This window comes from Lepisosteus platostomus, chromosome 7 (genome assembly GCF_059453375.1).
Source record: "Lepisosteus platostomus isolate fLepPlt1 chromosome 7, fLepPlt1.hap1, whole genome shotgun sequence".
NCBI lineage: Eukaryota > Metazoa > Chordata > Actinopteri > Semionotiformes > Lepisosteidae > Lepisosteus > Lepisosteus platostomus.
In genome coordinates, this window is record NC_142617.1 from 64,998,445 (window position 1) to 65,020,927 (window position 22,483).

The 22,483-nt window shown below is 37.0% G+C and overlaps 1 protein-coding gene across 2 annotated transcripts in view; it reads left to right on the plus strand.

Moving 5' to 3' along the window:
- Positions 1-22,483, plus strand: part of LOC148659513 (AT-rich interactive domain-containing protein 3B-like) — a 57,189-nt gene that overhangs the window by 18,522 nt on the left and 16,184 nt on the right. For both annotated transcript variants that reach the window (XM_088641836.1, XM_088641835.1), the window contains exons 3-4: positions 11,793-11,867; positions 12,071-12,143. In XM_088641836.1, coding sequence (XP_088497962.1) covers positions 11,793-11,867; positions 12,071-12,143 — 148 coding nt within the window. The remainder of the gene's footprint in view (positions 1-11,792; positions 11,868-12,070; positions 12,144-22,483) is intronic.

The window sequence follows — 22,483 nt, forward strand, 5'->3', positions numbered from 1 at the left end:
TCTCACCATCCAGTAATCGATCTGAGATGTTCGACTGCCTCTGTAGTAGGTGATGAGGTGTGATTCCCGCTTTTTGAAGGTGTTGGTGATGACCAGATCCTAGGTCTCCGCGTGCTCTAGGTTCCGGGTGCCGCCTTCATTACGGTTGCCGTGTCCTTGTCCACCATGGTTATGATGGAAATTATCCTTTGCTTGGCCAACATGCCCATTGAGGTCTCTGCCAATGAAAAGAATTTCACTGTCATCGATGGCTAAGACGTGCGTTTCGAGGTCGTGCCAAAATTTATCTTTCTCCTCGTCTGGGCAGCCAGTGTGCAGTGCATAGCATGACACAACGCGCAGTGTGCTGGTTCCCATGCAGATTTTGGTGGACATGAGGCCGTCGGTGATTTGGGCTACTTCGGTGACGCTGTCGCGGATCCACTGGCTTACGACCACACCGACGCCATTTTGTGTTGTCTTCTTACCATGGTAGATCAGCTTATAGCCTTCTCCTATTTCTCTTGATTTTGGGCCGGCCCATTTAGTCTCTTAGACGCAGGCAATGTCCACTTTTCGCTTCTTCAGGGAATTAGCCAGTTTTTGGCTTCGGCCCGTCATTGTTCCGATGTCGATGGTCGCCAGCCGGATCCTTTTTGGCTGTTGTTGTTGTTGTTGATGATGATGGACTAGCTTCTTTAACCATCTCCGTCCTTGAGCCGGTAGCCCTCGCCCATTTTGCCCTAGCATTTCCTGTATGCCATGAGTTGTCGTGTGCATTTCAGACTGAATTTGGAAAAAAAAAATTGTTTTTTCTCAAATACTTGAAAATGTTATACAATTCAGTCTGAATTGGATAGTCATTGCATTGTAACCAGTATCAATTGGCAGTATCCAAATGTGAATCTGAATTCTTGCTACTGTATGATTTTGTTCCTGTAACTTGGCCGTCATGTAAAGGGCTCAAACATGCAAGCCCAGTACATTCCAAATTTTATATATGCAATTCTAATACCAGCAAGGTGAATGTATGTGAAAATGTGTTTGTGTTAACAACGATAACCATGAGAAGACTGTCTTTATGGCACATAACACTAACTCCTGTTGTTTCAAGCCATTTTTGCAAGGAAGTAGTTTTATTTTAGTGAGCAGACAATTAGCACTTGATGCACTCTTTCTGCTTAAAATGATAGCAATTGTTTTTTAAAAACTGCGTACAATTCTGTTAAGAGCTCTGTGGCAAACTGACATGAAGGGTAAAATAGCAAAGATTAAGTATGACTACCATTTTGTTCTTTTGTCCATTTGTATTCTTCATTGTAAGCTGCTCTTGAGAGCACAAAGTACTTTACTGATGAATTCCAAACTAGATAAGCATTTTATTGTGGGAAACATCCACACCAGGCCATGTCGGGGTTTCCTATAGTTGCATGCAGACCAGGTGGGCCTCCTGTCCAAAAATCGGTGCTGTCTGGCCAAAAAAATGTGTCAACACGAGATTCCATATTGAAATAGTTTTGTAATAATACGCCATAAGATCATTTGCCAGCCAGCAGCCGCAGCGGTACATAAATGTCTACACATTGTAACTCTCAATTCTCACACATTGGAAGGGAATCTCACGGTCTTGCGTATTTCCACCACATCTAGGCTGATTAAAAAAAAATGAAGTAATGAATGTGAAATTCTGAAATTGTTATAGAGGCTCATGAGTCCGTTAATTAACCAATGTATTTTTTGTATGTGATTAAAAGAAACCATTAATACATATTGTAAGCCACCATAGTTTTTGAGAACCTCACACATCAGGGTTCTGGACCCTAGAGAGCTTGTTAGTAAGACGTAGAAGAATAAGTGGAAGGTTTCTTAAGAGCTGAATCATCGGGTCACAGATAAATACCATTTCCCTTCGTCGCTTGCCTATTAATTTTCAAAGTGAAAAAAGACTTATTGCCTCACTGGGTGTAACACAATAATAGCACCTCAATATCAGGAAGAACACAATGGTGACATGCTGCACGCAGAAAACAAAAAAAATACCTATGTGTTTCAAGCACAAAGGTCTTCCATGGTCAGCATCACGGGTAGCCTACATCTTTGATGAATGCTATATGATCGAACTAATTTTTGTGGTCAAACATCTTATTCAGGACCATATAGTTTAGTTACAATAATAAGATAGCTAGTTCGCAAGCTAGTACAGTCATCTAGCTGTTAGATAGCTAGGGGGTGAGGCTGGCGAGGTGGTGGTCACCAGATGGGCTAGGCTTCTTCCTGTGGGAAACTTATGTTGTTGGAAATGTGATCTGTAATGCAGTGTATCCAGTATACAATGTATTGTCGATTAACTCCAAATGTAGTAGAATATAATTCTGTTGCCATTACATTTACAGTCTGGTTAAAGGCTGTTTCAATACAATCTAAAATGGCCCCAATAAGAGCCCTTTAGTATGGTTGTTGATAAATAGCATTGTAGACTTCTAGTGGGCAAAACATGTTACTTACATGATGAATACTTCCTCTATTTTCTGGCACTTGAACTGCTGTGGAATTAACAATTTTAGTTTCTTTTGTGGGGGATGTTTTTTATAGGTGGTTTATATTAAAAGTTGCTCTGCTAGACATGTGTATATGTTTATGCACTTCATTGAGGTATTCAGTTACCAGTATCATTTGGCGTAAGTGAAGACTATGGAGTCTTAAAAATGATGGATGATATTTAACTTTGTTGTGGCATGCTTAGCCTTGAAACTTCCATCCTTGAATATGAAGCATCACTAAGACTGGATTGGATATTTCTTTGCTGTCTGCTATTTGGAAACTAGCAATTTCGAAAGATTAGTAGGGTAGTTACTGTAATGACTTAGTATCAAAAACTGCAAAAACATTGTTCCATTATTCTGAGTGTAAATATACCCTGAATGTTTAAAAGTTGCTGGGTTCTACATAATTTAGCTAAAATGTTTGTCCTGAAATTATGGTACTGGCAAAAACTGATGTGAAGTTAAATCAACAATTCCATTTATATTGCCCTGCTAGTGGCATAATTTAATGTTTTTGGTCTAGTTGTTGATTATATGCTAAGCATGTGGGTGGACCTTTGAGTATTGCCATATTTTTCAAGTGTCAACCAGTTGAATTGCAAAATTAAGATTCTTGCCTGTCTTGCTTTGTCTCGTGTAAGAGTTTGTACGCAGGAAAAACCTGAAAAACCTGTAGGCTGGATTTAAAACTGTAACTGTAGGCCCTTATCCTTTGAATCATGTCATCAATGTGCACTTTGCTAAATGAGTGTTGGCCTATGTGGAATCAGGCAGCACAATATAGTTTAGATCTAAAATCAGATGCAAACCTTCCTTTGCAAATACTGTAGTTTTTTTTCAAACCTCTGGGAAAAGGTTGTACAAAGATTTTAAAATGTTTTTTCTGCTTTCATAAATTCAGTCAGTACTACACTAGTATTTTTAAATTAACTTTTCTTTAGACGTAAGCACTTACGTAGTGCTTTAATGCTCCAGAACAGGAAAATAAGTTTGTTTCAATACAATTTTTCTTTTGCTTAGTAAAATAAATAGCCTTTGAGGGCTGTAAATACATTAAGATGACTTGCAAACTTTATCTTGTTACTCTTATTACTGTATTGCTACTGTTTAGACCCTAAAGAAGTATTACTATAATTTTTTCTTCAAGAATCTTTTTCTTCAAAAACATTTTTTGTGCATGTGTAAAAAAAGAAAAGCCAGTATTTCATTCTGCTCTATTTGAACTTCACCACATTGGTAAGAGTTTTTATTTTAACCCAGTGATTTTGGAAGGTCAAACCTTTGTCATACACGTGTCACAAATGGAGAACTATATGGTATTAAAAGAAGTCGCTAGCTGTAAACTCAAAGAGCAGAGCATGATGAATTATTCATGGCTCTCTCTCCAGCACTACAGGTGTCTTAAGACTTCCTTTTTACAGCAATCATAAGGACAGCTAAGAACACTAGGGGCTGCTGGGACAAAGGCAGGGGGTCATGTGAGTATGGGGTTGACAGAATAGACAGTCTCCCACTTATGAATGGGATAGAGGATGCTAACAACCTTTTCTGCCAGTTGGCGGTGAGCTACCATTTCAATTAAACAGGATATACGGTCCAGCACTGCTTTTTCATCTTCACGATTCACTCTTCTCAGTGATGCATTGCATGTTATTTTTGTTCATTTTGAATTCTTATATAGATGCCTAATGTGATGTGATGATTGAATTTAAAAGTGTACAGAACTGTTGAAAATAGAGGAATGCATGTCCAAAGACTTGAAACACGATAACACTAGGCAGGTCTATGAAATATTCAAATTAATTTCACCATATATGTTGAATTGTTCGCATGGATCTTAATCTAAAGGTTAAGGAATGTTTCTAAAATTGTACTCTTCCAGAAAAACATGGGTCTCCTGAAATAGAAATTAAATGGCTACAGTTTTTATTGCTGTCGTGGGGTTTTGCTAAACCTCACACTCATCTGAGAGTCATTTTAGTGTGGATAGACTTTTTATTATACCCTTCTATTATAACACAGGATCCATTTAGAATAGGGAGGGGTTCAGTTTTACAGCTGCACCCAGACCCAGAAGTTAAATGCCACGTGGCTTATTTAGTGTCAGTATAATAAACCTCAGCCCAAGAATATTATTCCAACTCACTAGGGGTCATGACAGCCATTGAAAGGAATAGGATATTACTGTTACAGGCAAATCTGGACAAGACTTGAATCATTCTTTTTTTTTGCTCTCTATAATGAGCAGTAGTAGATACTGCTACTTCAGTCCAGAAAGTTCCCATATGAGAGACAGCTTTTAGGTTCAGGATTTCGCTCAAATGTTCGCATGCTTCCCACCGGTGACATGAAATGAAAGCTGGGTTATTCACACCCTGCCATTTATTAACAGTAACTGGACACCACAGATGTCATCGGGTTCATTTGCCCTGTGTTTACCTTTCCATGGGCCTCAGGGATTAAATCAACCACATTATAGAATGTGAATGACCTGTTTATGGGTAACCTAAACAATCTGATTTTTTTAAAGGTGGAATTGAACGCTTTGTAATTAGTTAACCCGCATATGCTACTGAAAAAAGGAAATAAAAAGCCACTTTATTTTGTTAGCTGTATCGCTTTCAAGAAGAGAGTTGAAATTCTCAGCCCAGGTGATTCTGCAGCCCTGTAGCTATTACACCTACTTCATTAGGCCCTTGTGTCACACTGCTGACCATTACTGATCTTGAATTAACCAATGTTAATTTTAATATTACACAGATTTGAACTTGTGTGGTGCAGGTCATTTTTAAATATTCAGTCATATGAAGAACATTTACATTTGTTTTATGGAAATAGGTTTCCAAAAGGAATACCTAAAAATGACTTGTAGTCCATGAAGGCTACGTTTTTGTTTTGTAAACTTGATATAAAATACACGTGTTGGAATTTTAACATTCCGCTTAACTAAGCTATCTCTAAATGAGGAGTTTGAAGCTCTAGCCCTGTAAGTTAGAATGGTTTTCTAGATCTTTTTTTAGCCTGAGCCCCAAGTTACTTACCTGAACAGTCATGAACTAAATGGGAATTGTAAACCCCTGCATTTTAGAATTTATGAAAACCGATTGTATTCATATTGCAGCATTTACACAAAATGAAGAAGTGTTAGCCTGGAAAATGGAACAACAAAAAAAGTGCAGCTAACATTAGCTGGTACCATGAAACTTTATCATTTATTTCACATTGATTGTTTTTGGTAGAAGCATGTTAAAATGTAGAGATGAAAACTGCTATTAATTTATGACTTTTAGCTGGATTCAAAAACATTGAAAATGAAACTGGACTGGAGTTTGGCAATTGGTCGCCTTTTGGTAACTGTTCTGGTTTCCCTTAAATTTGGAATATATGAAATGTATTTTTCCACTGATTTCAGATTTCCATACTTGATATCCTTCACGTGCTATTTTTGTTACTCATCTTCTCTTAATATTGTAGGTATTTATTAATATTTTAATTTCCATATCTGTATTTGAATATTGCATTATGAATTTGTTTTGGTTAAAATGTTACTGTAGAAACATGTTTTTTCCCCTTTTGGGGTGCCTTTCATTTTGTGCTTTGTATTTTTCAATTAAGCAGTTGTTTTATTGAACTGAAATCTGCTGCAACAAAACGCAGAGGCATGCAGCCGCATGTGAAGAGGATGTTGATCAAAAGAGGAATGTCAAAAATCACAAGAGACCCTTTATGTTTTTATTTTTAAACCTCACACACAGTTGATTTTTTGTGACAAGTCTTTATCTGAGGAGCTGTGTAAAGTCTCTCTTTGATTGCCAAACAGGCTCTTACACCCCCCACACGCACACATAAAGGCGTTTTATTTCTGCTCTTTGTAGGGTTTTGGCAGCCGCCCTCCTGTGTAATGCTGTTAAAGGATTTTATTGGGAAAACTATCCGATCAGTAATCGGGTTATCCCAGACCCGTGACTGATTGGCCAACGGCCCAATTAGGGATGGAAATGAAGCAGATGAGCACCTGTGTTAGTGGGTCATTAGGAGAGGAAATGATCTCGTTTCTTTGTGCCTTTTTTTAGGGGGATAGCCTCTGTAGCAGGCATGGTTTGTGGTCAGTGCCATAAACATTTGATGTCATATTATCACTTTTATGTGGCAAATAAATTGCTCAAACCTTTTCTAACTGCATCTGATTTTACACAGATACCACTTTGCTTAGTTTATAGCCTCCCCCAACACAGTGTCTGTATTTTCATTTTTGGATTTTGTAGATTATGTTGGATTTCTGAAAATAGGGAGCAAATATTAAGCTACAAACAAACACTTACACTTAAAACATAATGGGGAGAAAAGAGAAGGGAAAAGGGAAATTGATCCAAATCAGAGAGTTTTGCATTGTCTTGAGTTTAAGATATTGTTTTACATTTGTAAAATTAAGGGTCAATCAACTGCTATAACCAAATAAATGAACAGTGCTCAGTCCTCCCATTATCTTGTAACCTTTCTTAAAGTGGCATTATGTTCAGTGGTAGCATTTATTCTTAACATTTATCTTCATGCATTGTATTCACTCTATCATTAAAACCTGAATTGAGTTTTACAATACGCTTGGTGCCTCAGGGTTCCCAGTAGTTGTCCAGTTGACATTGTGATACCCTTGAAACATGTCTCTCATATTTATTTACCCTTTTATGCTAAATAACCACATCAGTTAAAAAGGGAAAACATTAAATCTGGTAATTGCAAAGTGAAAGCTTTGTGTTTTGATACAGTTCAATCACAAATATCTTCACTGGCCATCAGCACATAGCTTTCTGTCAATTCTACAGTATTCATGTGCAATTTAGAGTGGACATTCTGGTTCTATTGCTCATGTGTGAGACACTGAATGATCTAGCTCCAAGTTTATTATTAGTTTTACCAGTCTTTTAAAAATAATAATAATAATTGCTTAAACTTATATAGCGCTTTTCTGGACACTCCATTCAAAGCGCTTTACAAGTAAGGTTGATCCCCTCCACCACCACCATTGTGCAGCCTCACCTGGATGATGCGACAGCAGCCAGAGTGCATCAGTACGTTCAACACTCATCAGCTCTCAGTGGGGAGGAGAGCAGAGTGATGAAGCCACTTCAGAGATGGGGATTATTAGGAGGCCATGATTGGTAAGGACCAATGGGAAATTTGGCCAGGACGCCGGGGTTACACCCCTACCCTTTTCAAGAAACGCCCTGGAATTTGTAATGACCACAAAGAGACAGGACCTCAGTTTTACGTCTCATCCGAAGGATGGCGCCTTTTTACAGTGCAGTGTCCCCATCACTATACTGGGGCATTAGGACCCACATGGACTGCAGGGTGAGTGCCCCCTGCTGGCCCCACTAACACCTCTTCCAGCAGCAATCTTAGCTTTTCCCTAAATGAAGGACTTGTGTGAATCCCTTAATCCTTGATCTCCCAGTTGAAGCCGTTTCACAATGCCGAAGACCAGGCACCAAAGACCAGGGTGATGGAACCTTCTTGTGTACAGCACATTGTCTCTTAACTCTTGGTTAGACAGTTTTCATCTGTTTTTGAAAGACTCAGTTATGTTTGAACAATACTCTTTAATGTATAGTTAACTTTTGGGTTTACTGGGTCATTCTTTTGTGTTTTCCTTTTTCTCCTCTTTTGAATTGTTTTGTGCATATGCAATTGTACTGTGGTTCCAGTTTCTTAAAAGGAAAAATGTTGAACATTATAAATCATAGATGGCACGCTATGTTGAGTATATAGAGAAACGTTTATTTTGCGTCATGCAATGAATACCAGGCATTTAAATTAGCAAACCTTTAGAGAAAGTGTTTTCTGCTGGGGTAATACCGGCAGTGTTACACTGAAGGGTTAAGGGTAGTGTGTCAAGGGTTAACTAAAAGTTCGCTATGAGCAGCAGAGATACATTAATCTACAGCTCTGGTCTATATGCAAGGCCTGTGGCTAAAAGGGCTCAGACACTGTCATAAAAGTGGCTTGTTCATTAATAGCTGATACAGCAGATTTGGTAATAATCCAGAATCTGCAGCTTTTAGCTGACACTTGCTTGGGCTTTAATTGAATTACTGCAAGCTCATCACCTCATATTGAGGCAAAGCTAGAGGATGATGCAAGTGTAAAACTGGAATGGAAGAAAATCCAGCATAAACTGTTCATTCTATAGTGCTAATGCAGAAGCCAGCAAAGGCGCACAACCCAAACTATTGAATTGTTTGCCTTTGTATTAAAAGTACTGGGTGAAGTAAGCTTGAAGGAAAAGGAGCAATTTCGCTTAGGTGTTTGAGTTAAAGGACAGAAAACCGAAGCTTTCTTGTGGTTTAGACCTGATTTAGGTGGTGGTCTTTCCTTGCCATTATGACTAAGAGACTGGAAGGAAATTTAATATTTTGGCTGGAGCTGTGGACCCAATAGTCAACGTCTTGAAATGTGGCTCAAAAATAGCATGGCTGAGTATAGGGGCAGTTTGTTAGAATCTGAATTACTAAAATGTTTTACTGTATTGTTTAAAACATTTGTAATTTCCTCCACCTATTGGTGTTAACCCATTTTTTCTGCTAAGAATCTGCCAGTTGACGAATAATTTATCTTATTAAAGTACAAGCACTTTGCAAAGAGAGACGGCTTGTGTAATTAATAAAACAGCTCAATTGGTGGAAAGGGGGGTGTGGGGAGGTGGAGACAGAGAGACTAGATTTTGACAGTAATTTACTAATTTAATAATAAAAAGCTATTAGATTAAAGATGGAGGCTCCACTAATAAAATTAGCTCTTTGTTCAGATTTTTGCGATGCTGCCTAGCTGTTCGGGCACGAGGCTCATTTTCATCTTTAATGCATGAGGTGATGGTGTTTGGCATGTCTGTTCTGCAAATATCTTGTGTTGCTGCTTTTCTGGCCATTGATGATATACACTGAGCGGCAGGCCACTCAGCGACCCTGAACCTTCGGCTGCTGCTTGATTTATAATCCAACTGTGGTAGTGGGGGTGGACAATAGAAGAGGCCAGCCTGTGGGACAGAGGTTTGCTGGAATGTCAGAAACAGGCTTGTTTTCACTCGCAGGCCCGGACATATCCATTTACCTATGAACATGGAGGGTGGTGGTGGGGCTCAGAACAAAAGGGTCTGTGGAGACTGGCTCCTGGGCCTTTGAATTATGAGAGGGAGGGGGTTGAAGGTGGAGCACATGGAATCCTGGGTGTCTTGTCCACACTTGCTGTTTTTATCACACTTGTCAGGATCAGCACTAACATACCTGATATGAACAAAATAGAATAGGGGTATCCCTGAAGGAAGGTGTAGAGTCCTGGCTGTCAGTTGTCCCCACACAAGTAAAAAAAAAATGTTTTGCTAGTGAACAAGCAAATAACATGTATAATTTTGCTGCTTTTATAGACAGCACTGGTAAAGGATCGTTTAATACATTTAAAAAAGGTTCAGTGTTACCCTTAAATAGATATGCTTCAATCTATTTTTTATTTATTTAGGAAGGGAGAAATGAAGGGAAGGCAAATTTCTTTAAAAGGTGTTGGATTCCCTTTTATTCTTTACTGTGATGTACAGCAACAACAGTTGTCCTACTTATTTAGGACTCAGTCTTTCCACAATTTTATTGTAATTTTTTAAAATCATGTTACAGATACATGATTGCTGTAGATTGAATTCTTTGCTGTAGTTTACAATGGTTTAAAACTATTATATATGGCTAGATTGTTTTCCATGAACAAAATCTCAGGAATAGCATAAAGTTACTGTTATCTAGTTTGGCTGGTAGTAACTAATTGATCTGTGGATCCCATCCATTCATTTTTTCCAAAGATGTCTGCATGGCTGGGTATTTTTTTCCAGACTCTCAGAATGCTTTCTGTAAAAAAAAAAAGTACATCACCTTAAGTTGAGGATTAATTCCTTATCTGTACAATTTTCCAAATTCCTGATCCTTGAAAGGTCACACATACATCGAATTTCTGTAATTATTTAATATTGAGCTCATATTTAATATTGAACTTTCCTTCCTCAATCTCAAGAAACAGCTGAGTATAGTATTCACTTAATACATCAAACGTTTCCCTTTCATTGTCTAAATGTTTGCCATTGTTATCCCTGAGACACTGTGTTACTCTTTACAATTGTTTTGATGTTGTAATACTGAAAACATGCATTTTCAGTTCCATTGCCATATTCTTGCTCATTTTCTATCTTTTTTACCCATACATGTAATTCATTATGTTCTCTTTTCATAACTAGATATTTTTATCTTTTTATAAAGTACTCTTTCTTTTCATTTAAATAATCTTTTGATTTAAACAATCAATCAATGGGGCACTGCTTTGTGTGCTTTCATTGATATATTCATAAGTTGTGTCTGTTGTGTGCTTCAGTTTGTGAACTGCCACCGTCCACTCTCTACTGTTTCCACATGTAGGCCCTTACCATCCTACAACTCTTAATCTGTCTTATTCCTTACTGTTTTGCTTTCCTGAAATTATAAACCTTTGTTCTGGGCTATGTACATAGTATATTCAGTATATACTTCAAAGTATAACATTCTAATCGTACATCTCTCACCTTTGTGTTTCTTACTCTATTATTATTATTTGAAAGGCCTAGAGCATGAGACAAATGTGTATAGTTTCTGAGACCCTGAATGGTAATATTCCCATGCCCAAATACTCTGGTTATAGTGCTATACCTCCACCTCTTCCACGTCTGTCTCTTTCAAAGACTACAGTGTTTATCTCTTGTATTTTATTCTGAATACTCATGGCATTACATTAAGCACTAAATTATGTGGCCTTTGCTCCTTATGGCTAATTGCTGAGTATCTTACTTGAAATTGGTTTAGATTCTCTGTTGCAGTTTAAATGTTTCCAAATTTTGCCCCAAGCCGAATGATACTCATGAAAATAATCCATCATGTCTTTACAGTTAGTTTTTGCCATAGAAAGATTTCCTAGAGGTCAAGAAAGCAGGCATTTATTTCTGCACACTACCACACAATGTACAAGCACAGTTCCTGAGAAAGCTACTGATGTAGTCTTACAGTACAGTACCATATCACAGCATTATCAAAATCTTGAATGATTTAATGGTACAGGCATAAATGGTTGTATAGCTCTGGTATTCTGTGCTCATGAACTGCAGGATTGCTCAGAAAATCCATGTGTTTTTAGGCTCACCTCAGATATTTTCATTGTTGCTTGTGTGGTATCAGCACATAATGTCCCCTTTCTCTTTTTATGCAGAATGGCAGTGCAACCTGGAGTGATGAAGCTGATGGAGGGAGAGGAAGAGGAGAGGCCTCTAGAGACTTTGCTAAGGTCAGCCTCAGCTGGAATTTCAGTAGTTCTGTTAGAATATCTCTCTGGGCTGCAAAGACTAAAAGATTATTCCAGAAAAAATTATTTAATTCAGACTGGAACCATCTGTTTGAGAATCTTTGAAATTAAATCTGAAGAAAAAGAAGGTTTCCCAGAGCTTTGAAAGTTAAGATTTTACATGTTAAAATGTTTTCCTTTTGCAGCTGTATGAATTGGACAGTGATCCCAAACGCAAGGAATTTCTGGATGATTTGTTTACTTATATGCAAAAGAGGGGTAAGTCTTTTATTTCTGAAGGCTTTTAAGAATTTACACAATGAAACAGTCTTAAAATATTGTACCTCTGTACTGCTGGTAATATATCACTGGTCCAAGGGGCTCCCTGCTATGAGTTTTTATTTACAATTTCCTTACTTTAGCATTGTTTAAGTACTTTTTATATTCGTTGGGCTATTTTTGCTATAATATGAGACTCTGTGAAAATGTTGGATTGTTGTGATTTGTGTGACTTTCTCTTTAATTTGGTAAGAGTGTGGATTTCAAGTCTTAAGATCTCTCTTTAAAAGTCATTTGGATGTGAAAAATAAGGCCATACTACTTCTGTGGAGAAAAACCCCCGAAACAACAGCAACCATCTGATAATGACATACAGGTTTTCACTTTATAACAAACCACAAGCCTTTTTATGCAACTATAAAAGTCATTGTATATAATGAATACCTTTATTGGGCAAAATAGACATTTACTGTGGTCTTTGCACTGGTATTCTACAAAAAGAAAACAGACTGTAAATGTGTAGCAAGCACTTCAAGAGTGTAATATTAAACATCAAACACTTTCAGTGAAGTTTGAACTGCAGGTTTCTGATGGGAATATTTTTGCACATTCATACATTAAAACTGGTGCAAAATATTAACCATATGACTACAGAGGGTTTGCTGTAGCCACACTTGATGAATCCCTTCACACATTTTCCTAATTCACTGAGCAAACATATCTAGGAAGGGTCCTAAGGAGCAGCAATCTGCCTGTTATCTAAATTTGGCTCTAAAGTCTAAATACTTCAGTCTCTGACCCCTGTGTATATTGGCAAATCTGATCACTTGGGACATGAGAGAAGTACGATTGAACACCACCTTTCCAATTCATGTTGCAAGCATTTCACATTTCAGTGTACACTTCATAACAGCTACAGATTGTTGAGTATAGCTCAATATAACTGTATAACTGACATGTAAGTTTCTCAAATAAGTTTAATAATTCTTAGTATATAAAGGGTTGCAAAATTCGAAGTCTGTACAGCCTGTCTAACTTGTTTGGCCATGGGTATCAATCTGTCAATCACGGATATGATCCATTTGTGTAAGAAAAGTGCCTTCTGTTCTTGATTTTAAATATACTTCTTTTACACAACACATTGTCATACAGATAATACTTTAGTTCTAGTAATCATTTTTATTTTAATAATTAGATGGGAAAACAATTCAACAAATTCAATGCTATAATCAAGACTGTGTTTTCATAAAATAATTTGAACTCTGATATCTTATTTTGCGTTTTATGAAGTACCAATTCATTTTCTGGATGTTCATTCTTCAGATACTGGGATAGAAGAAGTTCAGACATTAGGCATCGTAAACATGCTCTCTTCCTTATACACAAAGAAAAGCTAAATGTATAATTTACATTACAATAATGTATTTTTCCTTTGTCATTTACCATCACTGTTTAATGTTCTCTCTAGAGCTAAAATGTCAGGCAACTGTTGCCTGCTAAAACATAGTTGACATCTGTCAGACAGATGCGAATGTTTGCTTCCAGTGTTAAGTTTCTTTTAGTGTTTTTACAGTGTTAGCATTATGGACAAGCTTACTGGGACACCATAATATGTAAATCACTTAAATTATTCTGTTTTTGTGATGAATGGGAAAAATTCATTGTAGTATTCTGAATTCAGTCATGTGGTTAGAAGACTTGAGCACTAAATGTGGTTCACCATTCAGTACTGTTCAGTCAAAAACACTTCTACTGAATAACCACTGTTACTGGTAATAGCTATGAAAACGATAAAGCAAAATTAGAAGACAGAAAAGATGTGAAAAACAAGACAGACTCCTTACATTTCCAGATGTAAACTTAAGGAGTAGCAAACAAATGTCAGGAAGGAAATAAAGCTTCAAATCATGGCTAGGGCAGACAATAGGCAAGTAAAATTTAAAGTTGACAAGTACAAAATTATCCATGCAGGAAGCAGGCCAATACACTATCACTTCTCATGAGTGATTTAAGACCTCATCAAGACAATGTGGGGGTGGAATAAAAAATGGATGTTTGGTTATGTAGCAAAAATTGAAATCAATGTCAGTTATAATTAAACTTAAAAATGCAGGAATAAGACTTCATCCAGAATATTGTGTTCAATTGTGGTTACCATACTACTAAAATGATATTATATAGTGTACCAAGTAAGCGGCAAAAATGATTCCTTGTCTCAGGGGATTGACATACAGTGACCTCCATAACCATACTCTTGCTAAATGTTACTAAAGATGATTCTGTGGAAAGAAAATAACTAAATATGTATTTTTGGCAGTTAACTGCCGCCACCTGCTTTCATGAATTGGAATCATGCATGTTCAATTAGGTTGAGGCCAGGAGATTGTGATGTCCACTCAAGAACATTGATTTTGTGTTCTGATAACCATTATTTTGTAAATGCATGCTTGGTATCATTATCATGCCTGAATATCCATTTTTTTATTTTCAGATAAATTGAAAAGAGCAACATAATTTGTCCACAAAGTGTGTTATTTACAAACACAGTAACCATAACTTATTAAAACCCTTGCAATGGGTGATTTCTGCATCCTCCTCCTTTTGCTTTGATCATCCTGAGAAGACACTTCCTTAAATATTTTAAAAGGCTGCGTCACATCTCCTTAGGGATTTCTGAACATTCTCAAGGGAGCTTTTCTCCATCTCCACTGGATTTCTTTGTTAGCTTTTTTCACTGCTCTCTTAAGTCCAAACCATACATGTTCAATTAGACTTAGGTCTGGAGATTGTGATTACAGTCAATTGACTTTATGTTCGGATAGCCATTTCTTTGTAGACTGTGATGTATGTTTGGGATCATTATCATGCTGGAATGTTTTCAGTGCAGCTTGAGACTCCTAGCAAAGGATACAGGTTTTTGGCCAAAATGTAGTGGTACATTCTTGAATTGCTCATTACTCTCTCAACCCTAAGGGCACCAGGACCAAAAGATGTAAAATAGATCCATCTCCATATTTCACATTTCATATTTCATGTTTTTCTCGGCATGTGTTAAATATATTGCTAGTGAGTATAACCACAAAGCTTAATTTTTGTTTCATCTGACCATAAGACATGGTCCCAGTTGTCACTTAAGTGAAGTTTGGCAAGTCTATAGAACCTATTTTTATGTTATGACTTCAGGACAAGCTTCTTCCTTGCAACTCGTGAACACCATGTGCATGAAGTTGACATCAAATAGTCGTTTGTATTATAATGATACCAGACTGTCATGCAGATCTGGAATGTTTTAGCCTGGGATTTGTGATTGTCTCCTAAACTAATTCTCTCACTGCATGTGGTGACTTCCTGGTAATGATGCAACTGTTTTTGTGACCTTGAATTTTAATGATGGAAATTCTTGCTTTCATACTGTCATTTGTACTGCCGGAAACTGTACAGGAAGGAAAATTCTGGCTTTTATCATAATGGCGAATGCTACTGAAGGATTTCCTTGATACTGCATTACCTCCTTTCATACCTCATGGAACCAGGGATACAATTAAATCTTGTAGAATGTTCCAGAAGCTTTATAAATGTCCAGACCACAGAATGTTGACACAGGATTGTTTTTCCTGGAATTTATTTGTAGTTGTTTGTAGAACATTGTGTTCTTTTTAAATACATTACTGTTTGTGGTAAAAAGACTGTTTTCTTAGTCGTTTATTTAAGAACATCCTTATTTTAACACTGAGTAAAACAAACTCAGTCTTCAGCAGTCATTTTGTTCCATTGAATAATGTTTTTGTTTACATTTAGAAAGGATGTTAATAAATATGGAGGGCACAGCATAAGGAAGAGTTAAGGGATGTAGATCTTGTAAGTCTATCTCTGAAATCACTTAAATTGATTGATTGGAGATTCCAACTAAGGAAATGGGTAACTACAAATGAAAAAGGAATTTGTTTAGGTTGATGACTAAGAAAAACTGCCTTATACTGCACTATAGGTATCTGGAACTGGCTTCTGAGTTCCAAACTCAGGTCTTCAAAAAATGATGGCATTTTAGATTCACATAGCTACAAACTAGCAAAATGGATCAGTTGGCATCCTCTAGGTTTGCAACATTCCTTTTGCTCTTGTGGTGTCAAGCAATTTTTTCAAGTTTGGTTGACTGTTGGAGTGTCTTCAAATTAATTTTAAAATGATGTGCTGCATTTACGTTTGGAGCATGATTATGGCTAGAGCAGAGCTCTCCAAGTACTGACGCTTAGGAGCCCGTCAGAATGTGAATTTGAATATTCATGGTTTTTGGAGCAAAATTTGAAATCTATGGGTTTTTTAGTCCTTGTTTTGTCACTCATTCTCTGCTCATCCACTCATTCTCTAGGTAGATGCTGCACCTTCAATGTGATTATGTAGTTCGATTGATGATTGTTTAAATGAAGATAGCATTATCACAAACAGCAGTGGAGGCCCATTTATGTCCCGCGCTCTTAATAAATGTGCCTGAGGTGGCTGAAGCAGGCCAGGCCTTTCTCATGGTAATTAGATAATGAGAATATTTGTTTCACTAACCTGTATTGATGGGAAGAAAATAAGATAAAAGTTCAGCCATATTTTGCTTTTTGTCCTTGGAGACTTATTTTGGGTATATATATAATTTTCTGATCAAATCCTTCTTAAAGAGAGATTGAGACTAAGGATCAATGTGTTCTGATGGTTTTCTTAGAAAACAAGCACATTTAAGTTGTAATAATGAAGTAATTTTTAATGAAGATAAAGTCAACCTTACGAATGTGATGACATATACCTATTTACTGCATTTAAAAATGTAAATGCTGTACTTCATACTATTTTAATTGGCATAGGCGATGCAAACTATCTGTAAATAAAAGTAGATGTATAGCAGCAGTTCTTTTAAAGAAATGTATGCTGTAAGCCAAAAACATTGTATGCAAAATACAAAGATCATTGGGGAAAGCTTCTGTTATGATGTTCCTTCTCTTAGGTGTCCATGGAAGTTAAGTCCAGTTTGCTGAGCCATTTATCTTGTTGGTGTATTAAGCTTTACAAACATGCGGCAAATCAAATGCCTTCCAGTATTCTCAGCTAACTGGCTGTGGCCCTGGGGTGGAGCGGTGGGCCCCTGTGCAAGGCCCTTATCCCCAACTGCTCCAGGGGCGCTGTAAAAATGGCTGACCCTGCAGTCTGACCCCAGGCTTCTCTCTCCCTATCTGTGTGTCTGTGTCTCATGGAGAGCAAGTTGGGGTCTGCGAAAAGAGGAATTCCTAATGCAAGAAATTGTAAAGGGCTAATAAAGTGATGTTATGTTTTGCTGTTCATTAAGACCTAAGAAGATATCATCCCTCATGCTTCTGTAGGTTAAAGACTTGGCAGACCTCCTTTCTCCCAAAAGGGACACTATTCAGTAAAAAAAATGCATAGCTGCCTCTCACTTGTCTAATTGGGAGGATGCATCTCATTAGAGGAAGAAGTGCTGAAGGGTCCTAGACAACAAACATTCATGTTTTTTTAAATACGTTTCTTTTACTCATAAACTTTGAACAGAGATCCAAATCTTCATTCAAATGTAATGTAAGATGCCTTTTGTTTGGTACTCATTTTTGTAATTCTTTTGCAGTTTTTTCTATTTTGAATTTGTGCTGAAGTGTTTTTAGCATTTGTATTGAGTACTCTTGGTCTTAAAAAGCTGTTGGAGGTGAAGCAAATCACTTTTTCATGCTGATTATTTTATGGACATCTTGGTTTTACACAAGCAGTTAAAAGAATATACATCATCTTCCAAAAGTGTTCACAGATCACTGCCAGTTCCTGTTTAGTTTTGATAATCCACAAGTACCAGTAAACTTCAAGCATCAACAACTTATTTTCAATGACTTCTTAACTTTGAAATAAAGGTACAAAACAATTATGAAATTAAGATGAGTTTACTCATACTGTCTAAGCTAGGATATGAATATGGCAGTGAGGGTGGATTTTCTTATCAAGTGGTACTGTTGCTTTGATCCGATTTAAACGCACCATCCTATATTTAGCATGTTTTGTACTTTTGAAAACCTTAGTTCTAGAAGAGCAAAACAGAAAAGATTCTGTAGCTCACAATCCTTTTCAAATAGGATTAAGGCTAAGATTTTCAGGATTGTTAATGAACAAGCTTGTTAATAACATTTATTATGTTCATTTTGTGGTATTTTGGGACTCCCTATTTGTATGTATTCACAAGCCATTTTAAAATGCATTATGTAAGGCTAGCATTTGTTTTTTTATACAAAAACGTCTCTTGTCTGAACAAGCTCTTTGTACCTATGTACTGTTTGTTGGTTTCTTACAGTGAAGGTCATGTGCAGTAGATGTTTTGATAGGAAAATAAATACTGTAAAAGTTGCAAGATCCTGAATTGTACAAGGTCAAAAGGTCATTTAAAGTTTTGTTCAATCAATAAACATAATAAACAATGATTTGAGCTTTTAAAATTATGTAGAATAAAATAGCAATCCAAATGTTTCAGGGTGCCTAAAATTAAGTTATCCAGATGCAGTTATGCATGTCAAAGCTATAGTGCAGATAACAAAATGCCTGAAACTGATAGAGGATTAACGCATTACATCATACTTTTGATGGTGCCATTAACCTCCTCAATAGATTTTTAATTAAGCAGATGGGTCATCGTTTGTATTGGGCTTCTCCTTTCCCCTCCAGGCAGGGTGACTGGGACAGGGGTCTGTATTACAGGTTTAAAGACTAAAACTTGCAGTTTACCCAAATGCCTGTCAGTGCTGTCCACTTCAAATGATTAATGGTGTGTATATAATATTCTGATAGACTTTCTACTGTGGGTGATTTCTGTTAGGGGGGAAGCAAGCTGGTGATGTAAGATGTCTTATTTGATTTTTCTCTTTTTTGGATCTGCTTCATATTCTTAAAGATTTTGGCTACCCCTTCAGTTTCATTTGTCTGATCAGCTTTTCACCACTGCTTGGTGCTTCATTAACTCTGTATTAAGTCTTAAAACAAGTACATGTAACATTCCTGAACGTGTTTTAAACAACAACAAATATTTAGTTCACCAGAACTAACCTTACATTCTATTTGTAAAAAAACTAAATTGCCCATTTTTAACAAGACTATTTTGTTTTCTGTAAGCACCCTGTCTCGCCCTTCTCTCATTTCCTCCAGTTGTTTTGAATTGTGAGTTTTTAAAATGGCTAGTTTAATAGTTTATAACTGTTTTATAAGCAGAATATTAAACTTCAGATATAAAAGTCATTTGTAAACTCTTGTCAAAGCAGTGAGCACTTTTTCTGAAACAATAAACAAGAGAATGAGCCTTGAACAATTTTGTATGATCTATTTAGGAATCTCTTGTTTTGGACAAGAAACATAAACCTTATCTATACCGGACATCAAAGTTTTTTTCCAGAACTTTTCATCCCACTTTCTCAGTCCTCCTTGAGAGTATGGTACTTCTTCCGTTTAAAGATTTTATTCCAAATGGAAAGACTTTAGACTTTACTAAAAGCCATGGGACATGAAGAGGCCATAATTCCACAGGGGTAAAGGCTGTAGTGGGAAGGGTTGTTTAGCAGTGGTAATCTTAGAAGAAGATAAAGATAAAAAATGTTGATTGTTTCCTTCAACAATCTACATCCTGAATGTAGTAATGTGAAATCCCTCCTGATTAGTTACCCAAAAGGGGTTTTGTTTGTTTTGTTTTTTGGAGGCTTTGGTTTTGATCAGTCCAAACAGGGGAAATAACTAACAATCAAATTGCGTGGGAAAAGCCAACAGCTCTTGTGGGTTTGCAGTGAAAACGTAGAGCAGCCCAAGGGGTGACATGAGGAAGCTGTTAAAGTATATGGCTAAAATATAATTAACAGGCTATCTGACCAACCAGGGTTGTCCCATGAAACTTTTGTGTGCATAGTACCCCTGATAAAATTAATGGAAATTTTGAACTCAAGCTTAAGGTCTATTTTTAGGTTAAGAAATAACCTTAATTTGTAGTTCCCTTTTTTTAAATATAAGGAATAAAGTTGTACATCTTCATAAAAGTTGCTGTTCATTTTTGTAATTTAGAATTACAAAGGAATTCTTTCTTAAATTTATTTTTACTGATGTTTAGTGTGTTTCACAATGTTAAGGAAAAGGCTGCACAAATTGTAAGCAACTGAAATTGTTTAATAAAATACTGCATTTCAATAGTGTTCACCTCATGGAAATTATTAGTATACATAATTGTAAATCGTGTAACGTGAAATGTATGTCACGTGTTGGTTTTTTTTCCAGCAGTTATTGCATGAATTTTTAACGACATATGACATTTTGCACGAAAATAGATTAATAGACTGGGCATTTTTGTATTCTGTAGTGACAGACCTCAGATCGTGCCCACTGTTCCGAGATTCAAAAACCTTCAGAACAAGGGCCAAACTCAGCCACTTCTGTCTCCCTCTTTCTCTCTCTCTGGCAGTATGTTGTGCTACTGTGGCAGCAGCTGAAACATGATAACCCTTTGGTGGGGGGCTGCTGCATTAAGTGTTGGAGATGGGAGGGGGTGGATTGGCGAAGGAGGAGGCATGGGTCAGATTAAGGGGCCTCCTGTCCTGCAGTGGATGATTAATGAGCCCCTAAAATCTGGGCCCTGCCTTTGATAGAGAGGAGTGACGGACAGCAGCCGTGTAGAGGGACTGCCGCGTGTCTAGTGAGAGGCCACAGGACTGAAAAGACAAGACAAGGGAGGGCAGGAGATGGGGGGGGGGAGTGATCTTGTTTGTGCGGAAACTGGCCCCTTTTCACTTCCCTCTGGAAATAGGCCATCTATCACTGGGGAAGACCTCAGGCTGACAGACTGGAGAACCTGTCCAGCACAAGGAAGCTCTGTGTGAGATCCAAGAGGGAAAACCAGACATGGATCTAAGAAATGAAAATAAATGTTTTATCCAGATAAGGGAGTGGACTGATTTCATAACACGTGTACAGTGATGCTTGGGTCTAGTGATGGGACTGTCTCGTTCCCTGCTTAGATTTGGTGAGGGTCTATTTGATAGGCATAAATGGGAAATTAGAGCAATGTCGGGATTGGTCTAAGATATAATATCTTATATAGTTTCTTTTACAGCCAGATATTATTAAGGACCATTTTTGAGTTTGTCTTGTTGCATCTCCTACTATACTTGGTAAAATTGGGCTTTTTTGATGTACATTAGAAAGCATGATCTTCCTATAATTCACCTTCACAAGCATGAAGTCTTCACTGGGGACACTGAACTGTTTAGCAGTGTGGGGCCAGCACAGTATATTTTCATGTTACATAAATTCAGGATCTTACATGAGAGGAAGCGCTGTAGAAATATCTCTTACGTTGAGAACTTTCAACAGAAACAGGATGGTGTTTCCGTCATATCTATAATATCTTTAGGCAGGAGCCTTTTGCGTTTATGAATGTAGATTTTTCTTTACTGTCTTAATCTTACATTACAATTATTACAGCTGTGTATTTACTTCTTTCCTAAAATTGATTAATCTATAGGAATGTGAGGATCATGACGTCAATAAGCACATTTTATCTTCTAAGTTAAGGTTTATTCTGTTTGCTTTGGAAATAGTGTTTTTTATCTCATTTTTTTAACTGCAGGAATGTTTGTTTTGGCCACAGATAATGGAGGAATAAATGAAGTAAATTACAACAGCATGTTTTGTATATCTAATCCATATTTCGTGGAACAGTTACACAACTAAAGCTTGACATCCCTTTAATGCGGACATGTGTATTGAGCATCAGTAAGTATTCTCGTCTCTGTTTCTCTCGTCCTGTGTGAGATGGGTCAGACTATATCAGCACAATGATTACTGTTTTCAAGTCCAAGTTAGTGACATACATGGTTGTTAAGCCCAAGGGACTTACAAACACCTTATTGGTCCTTTTGGATCTGGAGTTAATGTACCTTGTTTTTTTTTTGCTGTGGTCCTGATAATGCAGCTGCCACGTAAAGGTAGATTAGTGATTACCTAAAAAACCTTTGTAGTTTAATATTTAGGATACTTTTGAGGTAAGCAGACAGCAGCAACTTTATAATTACGATCTATTTTATTTTATTCAAAGTGACATACTTTTCCATAGTTTAAATGTTGCTTTAATTTAACATGTATGGGTTGTGGGAGGGGGGTATGATTATCCTTTTGAAGCTGTAGATGTCTCAGGAGTGTCGGAATCAAAAAGACTGGTTTGCTCTTGTAATCTACATTTAAAAGTACCTCTAAATTAGTTACGCTGATGTTGAAAAAATGTCTGCAGTTGCTGCCTCTACGGGCTTATTTCCCCTGTAATTATGGATGTA